Here is an 18,344-nt window from a genome sequence, read left to right as displayed (position 1 = left end):
TTGAAAGTTTCTGATGGACTTGATACTAGACCAACATCCTAGCAACGATCAGCCGTAATGAGGCGATTCTTGGGTGTATTCTAGTTGGATGGGGCATTCAGTTGGCAGCACTTAGCTCCCCGAGAGTAGGAAAGATAAATAGCACCATCACTGATGCTGGCACCATCGCTGGTGCTGGCATCATTACTGGTGCTGGCACCATCACGACAGCACCACCATCATCAGTGTTTGCTATGATGTCAGCCGCTTGTTCTGAGCACTACTAGTAGCAGGTGCTGGCCTCTTGCCTTCCCTACACTATTCCATTTACTCTTTAGAGGAACCCTATGGAATGGAGACTATTATTAGTTCATTTTGCAGATGAAGACTGAGGCTCAGAGAGGTCAGGTGACTTGCCCACAGTCACTCAGTGACTCAGCTGGGTTCCCAACCTGTCTGGCCCTGATTTTTCCTTTGGCTAAATGTATTTGACTTCCATGTTAGTTCCCTCTTGGCACTATGGTAACAGTACACATTGGGAGGAGGGGAGAAGGCTTTATTTTGTTCATTAACCACAGCATAGTTCATTGAAGTCCATAAAGGGGTCTGAGGACAAAATGCCCCTTCCAATGAGTGTGAGCTTGTTTTAAGTCACTTGGACCCTCAGTTGACACCCCAAAGGTGCTCCAGGGGCCTCCAGAACTCTCCAGAGTGTGTTTGGGCCCTATATAGCGCAGATGACCACTCCAGCCTGCTGATGCCACAGTGGGAGGATCGCTGGCTGAGTAATCCTAGAGTCCCCCATGGTCTTGGCAGATGTGGGTTTTTCCCTATCTAGTCGGCCCTCTCCAAAGCAATGGTAGATTCAGATGTGCAGAGAGACCCTGTTTAACTGGGGACTCCTTGGATCCAGATCTTTCGTTATATACCCTATAGGTGTTTGCACAACTGAGGGAAAGCTAAGGATTCTTGAAATGTAGTCTAGACCCTTCTGGACGGGCTGAGAGGATGCAAGTTCCACACATGTGGCTTAATAACCCCCAAATAATAACTTTTTTCCTCATGTATACTGTTGTTAGTCACTTTCTGTAACCTAATTTTATTAAACCATATAATATATATAACATAGTATTGCTATAATATATAATAATATACTATAGTATAATCTTTTCTCAAAATACTAAGTCAAACTTTCCTCCCTCCTGTGGAGTTCTGAACTTCAGAGTGAGTATGACACTAGATGGAATAAAGAGAAGAAACTAAACAGAAGATGTTATTAATATAAACCTGTTTGTTACACTTACTGTGTGCCCAGCTAGAGACCACTTCACTGGTTAGGCTCACGAACTCTCTACGATACAGACAGATACACAAAGTTGCATGTACTTACAGTGAGCAAACTTATCCAACAACATAGATAAGATTTAGGTTATAGACAAGCAAATGAAGTCACACAGTAGATAATCAAGAAATATTTGAATTGAATTGAAAGGGAATTTTTTCCCTATGAGGGACCCTTAGAAAAGCCTGTTGTAATTTTTCAACCATCATAGTAATCAGTATGAACGTGATAAAATAAGATACAAACACTTATTCTGTGTAGTGAGATTTTTATTACCCTCATCATGGTATGTGCCTATAACTGACCCATTCACTTCATGACAACAGTACTGAGTGTGACCATAGGCAAATTCCTGGGCCTCTATAAAAATCTGTTTCCAACTGAAATTAGTTGTCCGGTTAGATCAACATTTCTCAGAGGGTTGTTGGAGGACCATCTGTGTAAGAATAAGTTGGGATATATACTTGTTATAAATGCAAACTCTTGTTCTTCATCTCTGCTTTCATTGAGTCAAAGCTTCAATAGGAAATTAGAGGTGGTGTGGGGTGGGGGCCAGGGGAGCAGTGGTGGTTTCCAGGTGATTTTAAAGTGCAGTGACGCCTGAGGCCCACTGGACAGGGTGATTTCTGAGATCTAGGGTCTTTTCCAGATCTATTGTTGAAACAAAGATCTGTCTTCATAGGTGGAGGTCTTAACCTGTTTTTTTTAACACAGGGACCGTCTTACCAAAAATGATGTTGTTGGAACAACGTATCTGCACCTCTCTAAAATTGCTGCCTCTGGTGGGGAAGTGGAAGGTGAGTCACACAGGGAGCAGGAATGGGACAGGGCGGAGAACTTCTGGAGAGAGAATGAACTGGGCAGCCACCTGGCAACAGACCTGGTTTCTTAAAAGCCAAATGAGATGAGTCTAGTGAACCATTTCAGTGATGTTTTGATGGTGATCAGCAAAATAATAGATTAGTAATTAATAACTGGGGTAACGATCAACTATTTGTGGAGAAGGAAATGGCAACCCATTCCAGTATTCTTGCCTGGAGAGTCCCCATGGACAGAGGAGCCTGGCGGGCTGCAGTCCGTGGGGTCACAAAGAGTCCCACACAATGAGTGACTAAGACAAGACATCAATGATTTGAGTTTAAAAATTTTAACTTTCTTACTTCAATCCAAAAACTTGCCCAGTAGGTGTTTTGCAGATTTTTAAGTGTCAATATAAAGAGCACCTTTTTTTTTTTTTTCAAGTGGCGTTGACATCAGTCCACCCATATATATAACAATATTCCTTGGCAGGAGTGAGGTCAGATGGCATTTGAACTGTGTAATCTCCACTCTAGATATTGTGTATTTTGTTTTCATACATTTTATGCTAACAAGCATTGATAACCAATATACTTTTCTTTTTGTTGTTTTATGTATTGAGAACTAATTGCCTATACCCGGTATTCTAGTTCTGTGCATATGTGTGAAACTGTAATAGAGAATGAAGGAATAAATTAAGATGATCAGAAAAATTTAGTGTTAACCCATTACTATCATCAGCAGCTTATTGTTCGTTACTAAAATAAAAATAACAAAAATTCCTATAATTATCACTTGATTAAACATATTGAATAAAATGAGAAAATTTGAGGCAAATTTTTGTTTTAGAGAACTTAAGATTTCTCTCATCCTCATCTTGTTTAAGAGAGGACTTTATGTTCTTAGTCACTCAGTCATGTCCAGCTCTTTGCGACCCCGTGAACTGTAGCCCATCAGATTCCTCTGTCCATGGGGATTCTCCAGGCGAGAATATTGGAGTGGGTTGCCATGCCCTTCTCCTCCAGGGGATTGTCCTGACCCAGGGATCGAACCCAGGTTTCCTGCATTATAGGTTTTTTAAAAAAGACACTGTAAGCCAAGCAATAGATAATATGAAAAAGAATCTGAAATATAATAGAGACTTGATGAAAAAGATCTAGATTTTCTTTCTCAAGAAGAAGAAAAAGGCATTAGAAATTTTGAGAGAAATAAAGAGTTGAACCAAGAAGATAATAGTCCAAATATAAAGTCAGGTATAGCATTATTTTAAGCAACTGGTAGAAGGTGAGAAAAAGAGTCCATCTAAGCATTGTCTGCTAAGTGGCATAAGGGACCATGTTGCTGGACCTGTAACAAAAGAAATGTAATTACAATTCTTCTTTTCGCTGCAGAGAATACTTATGTGGTTGTTATAATGTGAGCACTATTCATTGTTTCTAAAATATTTTTGTTAAACTTGTAGTCAAAGCATTGAAACATGTCTAATATCATATATGAAACGAGTCGCCAGTCCAGGTTCAATGCACGATACTAGATGCTTGGGGCTGGTGCACTGGGATGACCCAGAGGGATGGTACAGGGAGGGAGGAAGGAGGGGGGTTCAGGGTGGGGAACATGTGTATACCTGTGGCAGATTCATATTGATATATGGCAAAACCAATACAATATTGTAAAGTTAAAAAATTAAAAAAAAAACTTGTAGTCAAAGCTCTAAAGAGAAGGTAAATATCACCTCTTACAATGTAAAAGTACAGGAGATAGAGCTTAGAAGTGAAAAGAAGTGGAAGGTTGGAGAGGGTGGGCATGCTATTAACTTCTTATCAAGTGAAGGATCCAGATGTAAAGGTTAGATTAGACAGATGAGTGGATAAAGAAACTCGGGTGTGTACACACAATGGAATATTACTCAACCATATAAAGGAACACATTGGAGTCAGTTCTAATGAGGTGGATGAACCTACAGCCTATTATACAGAGTAAAGTAAGTCAGAAAGAGAAAAATATCATATATTAACGCATATGTATGAAATCTAGAAAGATGGTACGGATGAACCTATGTACAGAGCAGCAGTGGAGTTGTAGACATTGAGAGCAGACTTGTGGACACAGTGGGAGAAAGAGAGGGAGGGATGAATTGAAAGAATGACATTGAAACATATACATTACTATATGTAAAATAGATAGTGGGAATTTTCTGTAGATGCAGGGAGCTCAAACCTGGTGCTCTGTGACAACCTAGAAGGGTGGGATGCTGTAGGAGATGGGAGGGAGGTTCAGGAGGGAGGGGACATGTGTTTACTTATGGCTGATTCATGTTGATGTATGGCAGAAACTAACACGATATTGTTAAAGCAATTATCCTCCAATTAAAAATTTTTAAAGGTTAGATTAAATATTGGGTAGATAAAAACTGGTTAAAGATTAGATGGAATTTATTGGTCAAAGGCAACCAATAGAGTAATTAAAATCACGCTATGAAGTCTTTGGGAGGAAGCGTAAAAATCACTTTAACTCATTTATCATTAGCAGGAAGTCATTAAATATCACCTAAAAATAATTATCCAAGAAATAATGGAATAAACATTTGTCTTAGTGGTATGATGGTAATACCCAGAAGAACTACAAATGAATTGTTACAAGCAGTGCCAGCCTCTGTCTCTGAGACCTTTCACTGCAGGCCCTACAAGACAGTCTATGATAGGGTCTCAGAGTAACAGTGAGCAGTAGCCATTCCCTGCAAAGAAACAGGATAATGTATCGGCAACTATAGGTCTTTGTTTACACAGCCTTCTACTAAATTAACTTGGGTTGTCTGGTCTTAGTCCTAGCTAAGTCAGAGATGAGACACGTAAATGTTTTATTAAAATTATGGAATGTTGGTAACTTCCCCAGGCCTCCTTTGATGGTGGGAAGCTGGCTCTCAGATGCTTCACTGCTTTGGGGCTGATGAGGTTGGGCTATTTCCTGTGTGACCATGCTACTGGGTGTCAGAGTCTCGAGCCATTTTGTATTTAACTGCTGGTGATATTTGTATAAATGACAAAAGGGTCATGTGATTTGAGTCTGGATTTGGGATTTTCCTGGTGTTGCTAAACCGCTTACCTATTGTTGGATTTGATTAACTTTTTCAATGTCTCTTTATAATGCCTGTGTTTCTCTTATTGTTTAACCAATGGTATTTTTACTACATAGATTTCTCATCCTCGGGATCTGGGGCTGCATCGTATACAGGTTTACGCTTTGTAATTTTGCTATCTTCTAGATCTTTCTGTTTATTATTATCTTATTAAGAACTTATCAACTGATTGCTTTAGCACTTTTTTTTTTTACTTACATTTTATTGTCTTAAATATAGTTGTGTTAGAGTAACAATTTTTGTATTACTGTTGTATGGTTGTCCTGCAAAGCTGAGTTTAAGCAAATGGGCTAACTGGGCTTTGCTACATGCCTCATGTTTTCACCTAGATATATACCCTCCTGGTTTCACTGTAAATAATTGTATAACATTTTTTTTCCCACTTTGTACCTTGAAGAGTCATCTTCCAACTCTGTGGGATCATAGCATGTCCTTGGTTTGCACAACATTTGCCATTCTTTGCAAGTTTGCTCAATGTGCTCACACTTGACCTTACAACCCTCTTACAGCAGATGTTGTTTCCCTAATAGATGAAGACTTTGTGATTTAGAGAAATTTGCCTTCTTTCAAAAAAAAAAAAACCCATGATACTCCCTGCCATTCTAACCACCCAAGGTTGTAGTGAGAGGGGAAAAAGGGATTGCATACAAGGAAGCTTGCAAGCTGCAAAATTAAGGTATTATCATCTGCCTTTATATTATTGGCACATGCCTCATTATTGTTTGTTTATAAAAATCCAACTTCATTATCTTATAGTCATACTTTATATGACTATTAAGTGGTCTTTAGGTGTGTAACAAACATGGCAGATTTGATCATACTTCATTCAACCAATCAAAAAATATTTATGTGGTAGTACTCCAAGATAGAACTAGGACTAAGAGTTTAAGGATTCAGAATAGAACACACTTGATTCTTACCCACCCACCAAAGGAATTTATAGTGTAGTCATAGACATAGCAGCTATTTAAAGTTTAAAAATGGAAATATAAAGTGACAACTTAATAGAAGTCCAAAATGCAAAAGAGCCTCAAAAAGGTGAAAAAGATTGCTAACTACAAGTGTATACAGTTTGCTCAACTGTTTGAGTAGGTACTCCACTCACCTACTACGTGACATTTATCCTTCTGCCTTAGTTGTAAACATAGAGTTGGAAAGGGCCATAGAGTTGATCTGGTCAACCTCTCATCCACAGAGGAAGAGTTTTGACTATATCCTGAAAGATAAAATACAACACTTGGCCTTAATATTTCTTCTGCTCCTAATGCAATCTGTCCCACTGTGTGACACTACTAATTCATAGAAAGATCACCCTTACATCGAGTGAACCACCGTTGGCCTCCTTGTAGCTCCCAATAGTGGTCCTTCCCCTGCTTATTGGAAGCAGGTCCATCCCTCTTCCATGTGGGAGCCATTCGGATGGCTGAAGGCAGCTCTTGTGTTTCCCTGTCTTCACCTGCAGTCTCTCTGACTCCACTATTTCTTACATTGCCTGCAGTGCCCTTCACTGGGGAGTAGTCTTGCTGAGATGAGGTAGCAGAAATAAGAAGCATATTGGATCCTCATCAGAGATAGAATGTCATGAATGGAAATTTCACATTGCTTATGAATATCATACGGCCATAACCATAAGCAGACAGTTCACTATTATATATAAAAATTTTAAATGTCTTGTATTTTTAAAATCATCTGCCAGATTTATACTAACTACTTGAGACTAAATGATATTTTGGAGGAACAAATAAAATTAATCTGATAGTCATTTAAATGACTTCCTGAAACAATATACTCTACCCCAGTTGTCAGTGACATGCTTGCTACAATTGCCAGTTATAAACTTGCAAAAAATGTGAAGATCAACTTCTTTCATTTGAATAGTATCACCTTTATGTTTACCTGAATTATCCCCTCAATGTTTTTTATTTAGTGTTTTATAGTGATAAGAGAAATATGGCAAGTCTCACAAGCGTTTACAATTTGCGCTAATACAACTAACACAAAAAGGAGGAAAACTGTCTCACCCAGCTAACTAATAACTAATATTTATTTCAACAGAATGGTGTTAAAAGCCTAAAATACTAACGATGATGTTCTCTCTCAGCGAATACAGGAGAAACAGAGGTGGGCTTTGTTCCAACTTTTGGACCTTGTTATCTGAACCTTTATGGAAGCCCCCGAGAGTACACGGGATTCCCAGATCCCTATGATGAGCTAAATTCTGGAAAGGTTAGTTCTTCAATTAAGGTGTGTTATTAATGAGCACTGATTCCAAATTCCTTTTTCTAATGGTTATCATTAAGTCTCATATTTAGGAGACCTCCCTACCCTCAGAGGCCCACCAGATGACCAGTAAAGTGTTTTTTGTGGTTGTTTCTTGGTTTTGGTTTTGTTTTCTATTTTTTGGCCTCTTGGCATGTGCGATCTTAGTTCCCTGACTAGGGATCGAACCTGTGTCCCCTGCAGTAGAAACAAGATGTCTTAACAGCTGGACCACCAGGGAAGTCCCTGATTAAGTGTTGAAGGATGGAAATCTCATGTTCCTCAAGTCTTAGAATGCAGGGTAGGAAAGGATCCTGAGGTCATCTCACATGGCAGTTGCAAATACATAGCATGGTCTTAGGAAGGAAGCATCACTTCAAACAAAGCTAGTGGAGGTGATGGAATTCCAGTTGAGCTATTTCAAATCCTAAAAGATGATGCTGTGAAACTGCTGCACTCAATATGTCAGCAAATTTGGAAAACTCAGCAGTGGCTACAGGACTGGAAAAGGTCAGTTTTCATTCCAATCACTAAGAAAGGCAATGCCAAAGAATGCTCAAACTGCTGCACAAAAATATTCATCTCACACACTAGTAAAGTAATGCTCAAAATTCTTCAAGTCAGGCTTCAGCAATACATGAACCATGAATTTCCAGATGTTCAAGCTGGTTTTAGAAAAGGCAGAAGAACCAGATCAAATTGCCAACATTCTCTAGATGATCGAAAAAGCAAAGAGAGTTCCAGAAAAACATCTATTTCTGCTTTATTGACTATGCCAAAGTCTTTGACTGTGTGGATCACAAGAAACTGTGGAAAATTCTGGAAGAGATGGGACTATCAGACCACCTGATCTGCCTCTTGAGAAACCTGTACGCAGGTCAAGAAGCAACAATTAGAACTGGACATGGAACAACAGACTGGTTCCAAATAGGAAAAGGAGTATGTCGAGGCTGTATATTGTCACCCTGCTTATTTAATGTATATGCAGAGTACGTCATGAGAAACGCTGGGCTGGAAGAAGCACAAGCTGGAATCAAGATTGCTGGGAGAAATATCAATAACCTCAGATATGCAGATGACACCACCCTTATGGCAGAAAGTGAAGAGGAACTAAAAAGCCTCTTGATGAAAGTGAAAGTGGAGAGTGAAAAAGTTGGCTTAAAGCTCAACATTCAGAAAACGAAGATCATGGCATCCGGTCCCATCACTTCATGGCAAATAGATGGGGAAACAGTGTCAGACTTTATTTTTGGGGGCTCCAAAATCATTGCAGATGGTGAGTGCAGCCATGAAATTAAAAGATGCTTACTCCTTGGAAGACAAGTTATGACCAACCTAGACAGCATATTAAAAAGCAGAGACATTACTTTGTCAACAAAGGTCTGTCTAGTCAAGGCTATGGTTTTTCCAGTGGTCATATGTGATGTGATAGTTGGACAATAAAGAAAGCTGAGTGCCGAAGAATTGATGCTTTTGAACTGTGGTGTTGGAGAAGAATCTTGAGAGTCCCTTGGACTGCAAGGAGATCCAACCAGTCCATCCTAAAGGAGATCAGTCCTGGGAGTTCATTGGAAGGACTGATGTTGAAGCTGAAACTCCAATACTTTGGCCATCTGATGCAGAGAGCTGACTCATTTGAAAAGACCCTATTCTGGGAAAGATTGAGGGCAGGAGGAGAAGGGGACGACAGAGGATGAGATGGTTGGATGGCATCACTGACTCAGTGAACATGGGTTTGGGTAGACTCTGGGAGCCGGTGATGGACAGGGAGGCCTGACATGCTGTGGTTCATGGGTCACAAAGAGTCGGACACGACTGAGCAACTGAACTGAGCATGGCCATTCCCCCTTCCTAGACTTAGGGCAGATGTCAGTAATCAATGTTGACTCTTTCCAAAAAGCAAAAGCGCTATCTCAGAATTCTGTCGAATGCCATATTCTAGGAATTTGCTGAAAGATTGAAAGTGACATGCTTGATATTGCTATCCCTGATGTTATCCAACCTCTTCATCTTCTAGATGAAGACATGGAGGCCCAGAGGTGGGAGGTTGTCTTTCCACCACGTTAGAAGCCCAAGTACTGTCTTTTGGTTAGCTGCCAAAGCCCAAGAAGGGAACTAGGGTAGAGAGAAAGCCCTGGGGGTGAAGGTGGGGGTAGAGGGCTGGCAGTGGAGGTGGAAGCCTTCCCTTCCTCTACAGAGGGTTCTCCTGCTAACACTGCTGAGTATGTTGGAAGGAGTATCCGCAATTCATCCTCACAATCCACCACACCCAGAACATTTTCCTCTTTTATTTCCTGACTCCTCTGAGACTTGCCCTGATTGCCAACATGGCTGCCTCCCTATTCTGAGAAAAGGAGCCAAGTTAATGCAGACAAATGCAGACCTGAAGTAGAGTGAGGGAGATTTCAAGCTCCTTCCACTCCCACCTCAGCCCCTGGGAACCCCTTTCAGATCTAAGCATGGCTTGAAAGCCTCTGACCCCAGCCATGACTAAAATCCCTTTTAGCCCTGACTACCCTGGCTCTCTCTGGGATCCTTCCTGAAGTCATTGGTTCTTCTCTCAGAATACAAAGACCAGCTGAGAGAGTTACTGACTGGTTCATTTTGGAAAGGAGAAATTTGAAGTTGTAGCTAGGTTAGCCCGCTAGAGAGAGCTTTTGATTGTTGTTCATGCCTGGAAGAATAATCCTGCACTGTTGCCTTTCAGGGGGAAGGAGTTGCCTACAGAGGCAGAATCTTGGTTGAATTAAGCACTTTACTTGAAAAGACACCACCAGATAAAAAGCTTGAGTCCATTTCGCATGATGACCTGCTGGTTGTTGAGGTAAATGTTGGTGTGTGTATAGCATGTGGTATGGAAAGGATATTGTAGAGAGTGGGTGGTGGAGGGCTAGTGTTGGCCTGCCTTAGTCAGCAGGTCTGAAGGGGATGTCCAGGGACTGGAGGGTCAGCTGTGGCAGAGGGGGAGAGACAGGAGTCATAACAAGAGCCCCTCAACACCCTCTTGGTCTGTCTATCATAGCCTATGGGGGTGATGAGACTTGCTTTATCTTTGAGATGTTAATACCCTGCTGAAAGCTGGCAAATGCAGTGATACCCCCCAAACAGAATGCCTTGTGTGCTAATTGGGCTTGGGTGTGTCATGGGGACGTGGCCACAAGAGCCATTCCAGATGGTATAGCAGCCATTAAAAGTCACTTCCATCTTCAGAAGTAACTACCATATCTCAGGTTTTGTAGCATGTGAGGCCATGTTTATATTAATGCCCACATTACAGTAGACATTGAGCCCCCAGTCCTTCTCAAAGACAGGAAGTCTTCCAAGCTCACCTTTTCCACTCTTATATTTTTCCTTTTTTCTTAAAAAAAATTTTTTTTAATTGAAGTATGTTTGATTTCCAGTGCTGTGTTGGTTTCAGGTGTCTAGCACAGGGATTCAGTTATATATATTCTTTTTCAGATTCTTTTCCCTTATAGGTTATTATAAAAGTGTTGAGTATAGTTCCCTGTGCTATACAATAGGTCCTTGTTTTTTAATATTTATTTATTTCAGTGGCTGTGCCGGGCCTTAGTTGCAGCATGCGGGTTCTTTTAGTTATGGTATGTGGGATCTTTATTTGCAATGTGTGGGATCTAGTTCCCTGGCCAGGGGTGAAACCAAGTCCCGTACATTAGGAGCACAGAGTCTTAGCAACTGGACCGCTAGGGAAGTACCCAGTCCTTATTTCTTTTTCTTTCTATAAATCAGCTCCTTCCCCAGTATGGAGACACTTCTGCATAACACCCATGATTCGCAAGACAGAGAGCCACAGATGTGATTTTTTTTCCTAGTAAATTCAAATAGTGTAATTAATTCAAGGCAATAAATACAAAGAAAAACATTCCCATCATGAAACAATTAAATGGTCAATTTTCCTTGTAAACTAATTGACATATGCAGTACAGATTTGTTAGCATGTGTGATAGCTCAATGTTAAATTAACCCTGTCTCTGTTACTCACTGAATTGTTTCTAGTACATTCTATACCATTATTATGACTGTTGCTGGTTTTTTTTTTTTTTTTGATAAATCATGGTAGTGTACTTTTTTGGTTTTGAACTTTAAAAATATTATCTAACATATAACATTATGGAAGTTTAAGATGTACAGTGTGCTGGTTTGATGCATTTAGTGCCACCTGTGAAGCCCATACATTCAGTATGAATAGCACCTTACTGTTAGCTAACACTTCTCTCGTGTCATAGAACTATCATATTTTGTGGTGAGAACATTTAAGATCTAGTCTCTTAGCAACTTTGAAGTATATAATGTAGTATTACAATGCTGTGCATTAGATCTCCAGAACTTACTCATCTTCTAAATGCAGCTCTGTACCCTTTGACCAACATCTCCTCAATTTTCCCAGCCCCTAGTAATGACCATTCTACTCTCTGCTTCTATGAGTTCAGCATTTTTAGATTCTACATGTATGTGTATCACACAGTATCTGTCTTTCTCAGTCTACCTCACTTAGCATAATGCCCTCAAGGTTCATCCGTGTTGTTAGGCAAATAGAGAATTTTCTTCCTTCTTGTGCCTGAGTAATACTGCATTATGTGTGTGTGTGTAGATACATACATATATATATGCCATCTCTTCTCTGATTATTTCTAAGACTCGTGGGTGGGTCAGTACATGTTCTAGAAATCTGAATTGTTTCTCAGAGCAGCCAGCTCATTGATGCCCACCCCCACCCTCAGGCCTCTCTGCTGGGTTCTACCACCCATTCCCTGATGGCTCAGATGGTAAAGGATCTGCCTCCATTGCAGGAGACCTGGATTTAATTAAATAGTAATTTAATTATTATTAAATCAATAATGATAATTAAACAATAATTTAATTAGTATTAAATAATAAGTGACTAACACTTAACACACATACCACCCCATCCAACCTCCTCCCCAGCTCACAAAATTTTTAATAAAATTTTATAAATAAATATTTATATTTTAAATAAATAAATAAAATATTACATAAATGTAATAAAAATAAAAATGACCTACATGAACCCAAATCCCCAAAATATTTAAAACTCCCAAATTATGGGAGTTTGTTTCATGCCCAGTCACCTGAGTTTTGTTTTTGCCTTTTTTAGATTTTTATTTATTTATTTATTTTTGGTTATACCTTGAGGAATGCAGGATCTTAGTTCCCTGCCCAGGGATTAAACCTGGGTCCCCTGAAGTGAAAGTGCAGAGTCTTAACCACTGGACTACCAGGGAAGTCCCCCAAATCCCAACAATATTAAAAAGCAGGAGAGGAGCTGAGATTCCAAGGATACACTCACTCTTCAAGCTACCAGGAGTCCAGAAAGAGAGTGAGATGAGCAGATCTGTGCAATTGCTGGGAGGATCCTTTCATGACAGTGGTCAGCCTGGAATGTAATCATGACCTTTGTCACACCTAAAAAGATCTTGTGATTTATTTACAAGTGATGAAACTTTCTGGTAGAGTTGAAGAGGCTTCAACAAAAGGGCAACTTGGTCCCTGTGAAATAAGTGTTATTCACTCAGTCTTGTCCAACTCTTTGCGACCCCATGGACTATAGCCCACCAGGTTCCTCTGTCCATGGAATTCTCTAGGCAAGAATACTGGATGGGTTGCCATTTCCTTCTCCAGGGGAACTTTCTGACTCAGGGATCAAACCCAGGCCTCCTGCATTGCAGGTAGATTCTTTATTGTCTGAGCTACCAGGGAAGCCCTGAAATAATATAATATATATTTGTCTCTGGTTCCTGACACAGAACTCCTAAAACCTATGTGATTTTCTAAGTGATAAGAGCACTTGTGAGCATCTTTTGTTCTCATATTTGGTCTTTGATTCCTGACATAGAGTTCCTAAATCTCTTGGCTGAGCTACTAGGGAAGCCCTGAAATAATATAATATATATTTGTCTCTGGTTCCTGACACAGCACTCCTAAAACCTTTGTGATTTTCTAAGTGAGAAGAGCACTTGTGAGCATCTTTCGTTCTCATATTTAGTCTTTAATTCCTGACATAGAGTTCCTGAATCTCTTGGCTTTCCTGGGTGATAAAGTCTTTTGTTCTAATGAGGTGACTTGGTGGGCTCCTGAATGGGGGCTGCTCACCAAGCCATCATTAGTAGCTTGGAACTTTCAGCCCGACCCCTCCACATCTTTCAGAGAGGGGCTAGAAATTGGGTTAATTGTTGATCGTGCCTATAGTATGAAGCCTCCATAAAATCCCCAGAGTACAGGGTTAGGGGATTTTATGGAGGGGTACATGGGTTGATGAACTCATGGAAGTGCTGGGAGAGTGGTGTGTTCAAAGAGAGCTCCTTCCCACAGACCTTGCCCTGTGCATCTCTTCCATCTTGATGTTCCTCTGCATCATTTATCGTATCCTTTTATACTAACCCATATACAGTAAGTGGGCTCCCATGCTGGCTCAGATGGGAAAAAATCCACCTGTAGTGCAGAAGACCTGGGTTCGATCCCTGGGTTGGGAAGATCTCCTGGAGGGGGGCATGGCAACCTACTCCAGTATTCTTGCCTGGAGAATCCCCATGGACAGAGGAGCCTGGCAGGCTACATTCCATGGGGTCACAAAGAGTCGGACATGACTGAGTGACAAAGCTCACAGCACATATACAGTAATTAAACTGTTTTCCTGAGCTGCTCCAGCAAATTAATCTAACCCAAAGAAGGGATTATGGGAACCTCCAATCTGTAGTTGATAGGTCAAAGGCACAGAGGAAGTGGATGGGGGTAGAGTTGTGGGACTGAGCCTTTTACCCTGTGAGATCTGATACTATCTCCAAGTGGATAGAGTCAGGATTGAGTTAAACTTTAGGATACCCACCTAGAGTTGGGCTTCCCAGGTGGCACTAGTGATAACCCATCTACCAATGCGGGAGATGTAAGAGTTGTGGGTTCGATCTCTGGGTCAGGAAGATCCCCTGGAGGAGGGTATGGCAATCCACTCCTGTATTCTTGCTTGGAGAATCCCAGGGACAGAGCAGCCTGGCAGGCTATAGTACATAGGATCACAAAGAGCCAGACATGACTGAAGTGATTTAGTGCAGAGATGCACATCTGGCATCAGAAGTATTAACTGTGTGATTGTAGTGTGAGAGTAAAGGAGACACACAGGAGGAAGCGTGAGTTTTTCCTATTCAGTTGCCAAAAATCCCGGTTTCCCATCTTTCTAGAGCAGAAGCTGATGTGGTGCTCCAGATGGGCTTGTTCAAGAGACCCTACAAAGATAGGTAGAAGGATGTAGCCTGGGTATTTTCCTAGGCAATCAGGCAGGTCAAAGATCAACTGTTGCATCCTCAGCCTTAGCTCTCCCATAGGTCTGGCTCACGTTAAATGTCAGTAAGTATTGCTTGAGTAAGTACGTTGAGATTCATCCATTAGCTCCTTTAGATCAAAGGTGGTGAGCTGTCAGTTTTCTTTGGCACAGTCTCCTTGTCTTTGTCCTTTAATGTCCCCTGTCCTTTAATGTCTCCTGGGCCCACAGCCACTTTTAAGAGCTTGTTAACTTTCTCCCTCTTATCAGGTATTCTGCTTGACAATCCCCTTCCCCGAATTTACTTCTAAAACTGTACCTTATACTTCTTGAGAGTCCCTTGCATCCCTTGGAAAAGACCCTGATGCTGGGAAAGATTAAGGACAGGAGGAGAAGGGGACAACAGAGGATCAGATGGTTGGATGTTCTTACCAACTCAATGAACATGAGTTTGAGCAAACTTTAGGAGATAGTGAAGGACAGGAAAGTCTGGTGTGCTGCAGTTCATGGGGTCACAACGAGTCAGACAGGACTGGCTCACACTGATCATGGATAATCAGAAAGCCCGAAGGCCCTGCAAAGTTAAACACCCATCAGGAGATAGTCAATAGACTATAATTTATGTTCTTCAACTTGCCCTGTTATAGGAGGTTTTTCCCCAAGGCTACTAAGGACAGGGAACAGAAGCTGAGGCTTACAGACTGGTCTAAACTGTTGCTGGTTACTTCTTATACCTCTTTGTGCTCTAAGAACACAGGGGAAGTGGGAAAGGACTGGGGGAAGGAGAGAATTCTCAGCCTCACTGTTCCTCCAGGACCCCAGGGCTCTGGGCAGGTGAGCAGATGGTCTGGGCACCCCTCATGGACTCTGATTTGCACAGTGGCCCAGGAATCTTGCTCACAGTGAGAACCTGCTCTGTCAGGAGTTGTGATGGCCAGAAACCCCAGTTATTGTCTTAGAGCTCAGACCCTCCAGGGTGAGGATCCTATCAGGGTTCTGTAGGTGACTGTGAGCTCTGCACAGGAAAATCCAGAGAGAGCTAATGGAATCCTGGCCATGAGAGATGTGCAGGGCAGAGCCAGCTGGACCAGAGGTGGTGTCCCCACCTCTTTGCAGCACCTCCCCTTTTAACTTCTCTTTTCTCTGCAGTAACAAGTTATTGTTGTTCAGTTATATCCAACTCTTCATGACCGCATGGACTGCAGCACAACAGGCTTCCCTGTCCTTGACAGTTTGCTCAAACCCATGTCCATTGAGTCAGTGTTGCCATCCAACCATCTCCTCCTCTGTCGTCCCCTTTTCCTCATGCCCTCAGTCTTTCTCAGTATTAGAGTCTTTTCCAAGGAGTCAGTTTTTTGCATTAGGTGGCCAAAGTATTGGAGCTTCAGCATGAGTCCTTCCAATGAATATTCAGTATTGATTTCCTTTAGTGTTGAGTTGACTGGTTTGATCTCCTTACAGTCCAAGGGACTCTCAAGAGTCTTCTCCAACACCACAGTTTGAAAGCATCAATTCTTCAGTGCTCAGCCTTCTTTATGGTCCAAATCTCATATCCATACATGACTATGGGAAAAACCATAGCTTTGACTATATGGACCTTTGTTGGCAAAGTAATGTCTCTGCTTTTTAATATGCTGTTTAGGTTTGTCATAGCTTTTCTTCCAAGATACAAGTGTCTTTTTTATTTCATGGCTGCAGTCACCATCCACAATGGTTTTGGAGCCTAAGAAAATAAAGTCTATCACTGTTTACATTTTTTTCCCGTCTATTTAAGCTAGAGCAGTAACAGGTGGCTCCAGCTTAAATACCAATCATTCTTTCTGAGCCCTGACCTAGGCTCCAAATTATGTTTCATATTTTTGTTCCTTCCCTTCTCTGATAGGATCCTAGATGGTTTACAAAGAACAAATCATGCTGTATATATACAAGGTCTGACTAATACAAATAACTTCCTACTTTTAATTTTCATGCAATTTAAACCAAACCTAGAATTTCCACAGCACTTTGGAACCATAGATTTTTCAGGGGACTTAGTTGTAGGTATTTAAGGAAACTCCTGATAAGGGACAAAAGTCTTCCAGTCCCCTCTCTACCAAAGTGAAAGTGGACTCAGGTAGAGAAGCTTTTAAAGCATAAGCTCCAGAAGATGGGGCCCAGCTATAAGTATAATTTAAAGCTCTTCAGGTGTCTTTCAATATGTAGCTAAGGTTGCAAACCAATGTTTTAGAAAGGCTTTCAGAAAAGTTTGAGACTCGGAGGGGTTTCTAATGAAATACTTTGGGATGTTTCAGTTATACCATGTCAAAAATTTCTTTAACCAAAATGGAGGTTTTGTAATAGTGGGATGCCCCAAGGGTTTTTTTGTTTGTTTGTTTTTTGAAAGTATAGTTGATTTATAATTTTGTCTAATTACCTATGTACAGCAAAGTGATTCATTTATACATGTATTTATATACATTCTTTTTAAAAATATTATTTTCCATCATAGAATACTGAATATAATTCTCTGTGCTATACCATAGGACATATATTTATGCTGTTTATGCAGTCCATGTGTAATAGCTTACATCTGCTAACCTCCCAGTCCACCCCCAACCCTCTCCCCCTTGGTAACGACGAGTCTATTCTCTATGTCCATGAGTCTGTGTTTTGTAGATGGGTTCATTTGTGTACTATTTTACATTCCACATATAGGTGACATTATATAGTATTCGTTTTTCTCTTTCTGACTTACTTCTCTCTATGACAGTCTGTAGGTTCATCCACATCTCTACAAATGACCCAGTTTCATTCCTTTTCATGGCTGAGTAGTATTCCATTGTACGTGTAGACCACATCTTCCTTATCCCTTCCTCTGATGATGGACATCTAGGTTGTGTCCATGTCTTGACTATTGTGAATAGTGTTGCTGTGAACAAGGGGTGCATGTATCTTTTTGAATGTGGGTTTTTTTCTACATATCTGTCCAAGAGTGGGATTGCAGAATCATATGGTAATTCTATTTTTAGTTTTATAAGGAACCTCCATACTGTTTTCCATAGTGGCTGTACCAACTTAGATTCCCATAAACAATGTAAGGGGTTCCATTTCTCCACATCCTCTCCAGCATTTGTTATTTGTAGAGCTTTTATTTTTTTATTTATTTATTTTTATTTGTAGAGCTTTTATTGATGGCCACTCTGACCAGTGTGAGGTAGTACCTCACTGCAGTTTTGATTTGCATTTCTCTAATAATTAGTGATTGTGAGCATCTTTTCATGTTCTCATTGGCCAGTTGTATTTCTTTATTTTTCTTCCATTTTTATTTCTTCTTTGGAGAAATGTCTAGGTCTTCTGCCCATTTTTCTATTGGGTTGTTTATTGTAGTCATGTTGTATGATATGTCTGTATATTTTGGAAATTAAGCCCTTATTGATTGCATCATTTGCAGATATTTTCTCCTATAGCTTATCTTTTTATTTTTCTGTTTTTATGGTTTCCTTTGCTGTGCAAAAGCTTTTAAGTTTGATTAGGTCCCATTTGTTCATTTTTGTTGCCTT

At 40.6% G+C, this 18,344-nt stretch overlaps 1 protein-coding gene and 1 non-coding gene across 7 annotated transcripts in view; one reads left to right on the top strand and one right to left on the bottom strand.

The window, feature by feature from the left end:
- Positions 1-18,344, top strand: part of MYOF (myoferlin) — a 180,291-nt gene that overhangs the window by 86,830 nt on the left and 75,117 nt on the right. For 4 of the 6 annotated variants that reach the window (NM_001193212.3, XM_024985589.2, XM_024985587.2 and 1 more), the window contains 4 exon segments: positions 2,036-2,118; positions 5,312-5,350; positions 7,357-7,481; positions 10,222-10,338. In NM_001193212.3, coding sequence (NP_001180141.2) covers positions 2,036-2,118; positions 5,312-5,350; positions 7,357-7,481; positions 10,222-10,338 — 364 coding nt within the window. 6 annotated transcript variants of the gene reach the window in all.
- TRNAE-UUC (transfer RNA glutamic acid (anticodon UUC)) lies at positions 12,703-12,775 on the bottom strand. The gene has a single exon. It is a non-coding gene; the product is annotated as a tRNA-Glu (tRNA).

The sequence above is a fragment of the Bos taurus genome, chromosome 26 (assembly GCF_002263795.3).
Source record: "Bos taurus isolate L1 Dominette 01449 registration number 42190680 breed Hereford chromosome 26, ARS-UCD2.0, whole genome shotgun sequence".
Taxonomy (NCBI): Eukaryota; Metazoa; Chordata; class Mammalia; order Artiodactyla; family Bovidae; genus Bos; species Bos taurus.
Note: the sequence above shows the minus strand (reverse complement) of the source record. Positions and strands in the feature narration are given on the sequence as shown.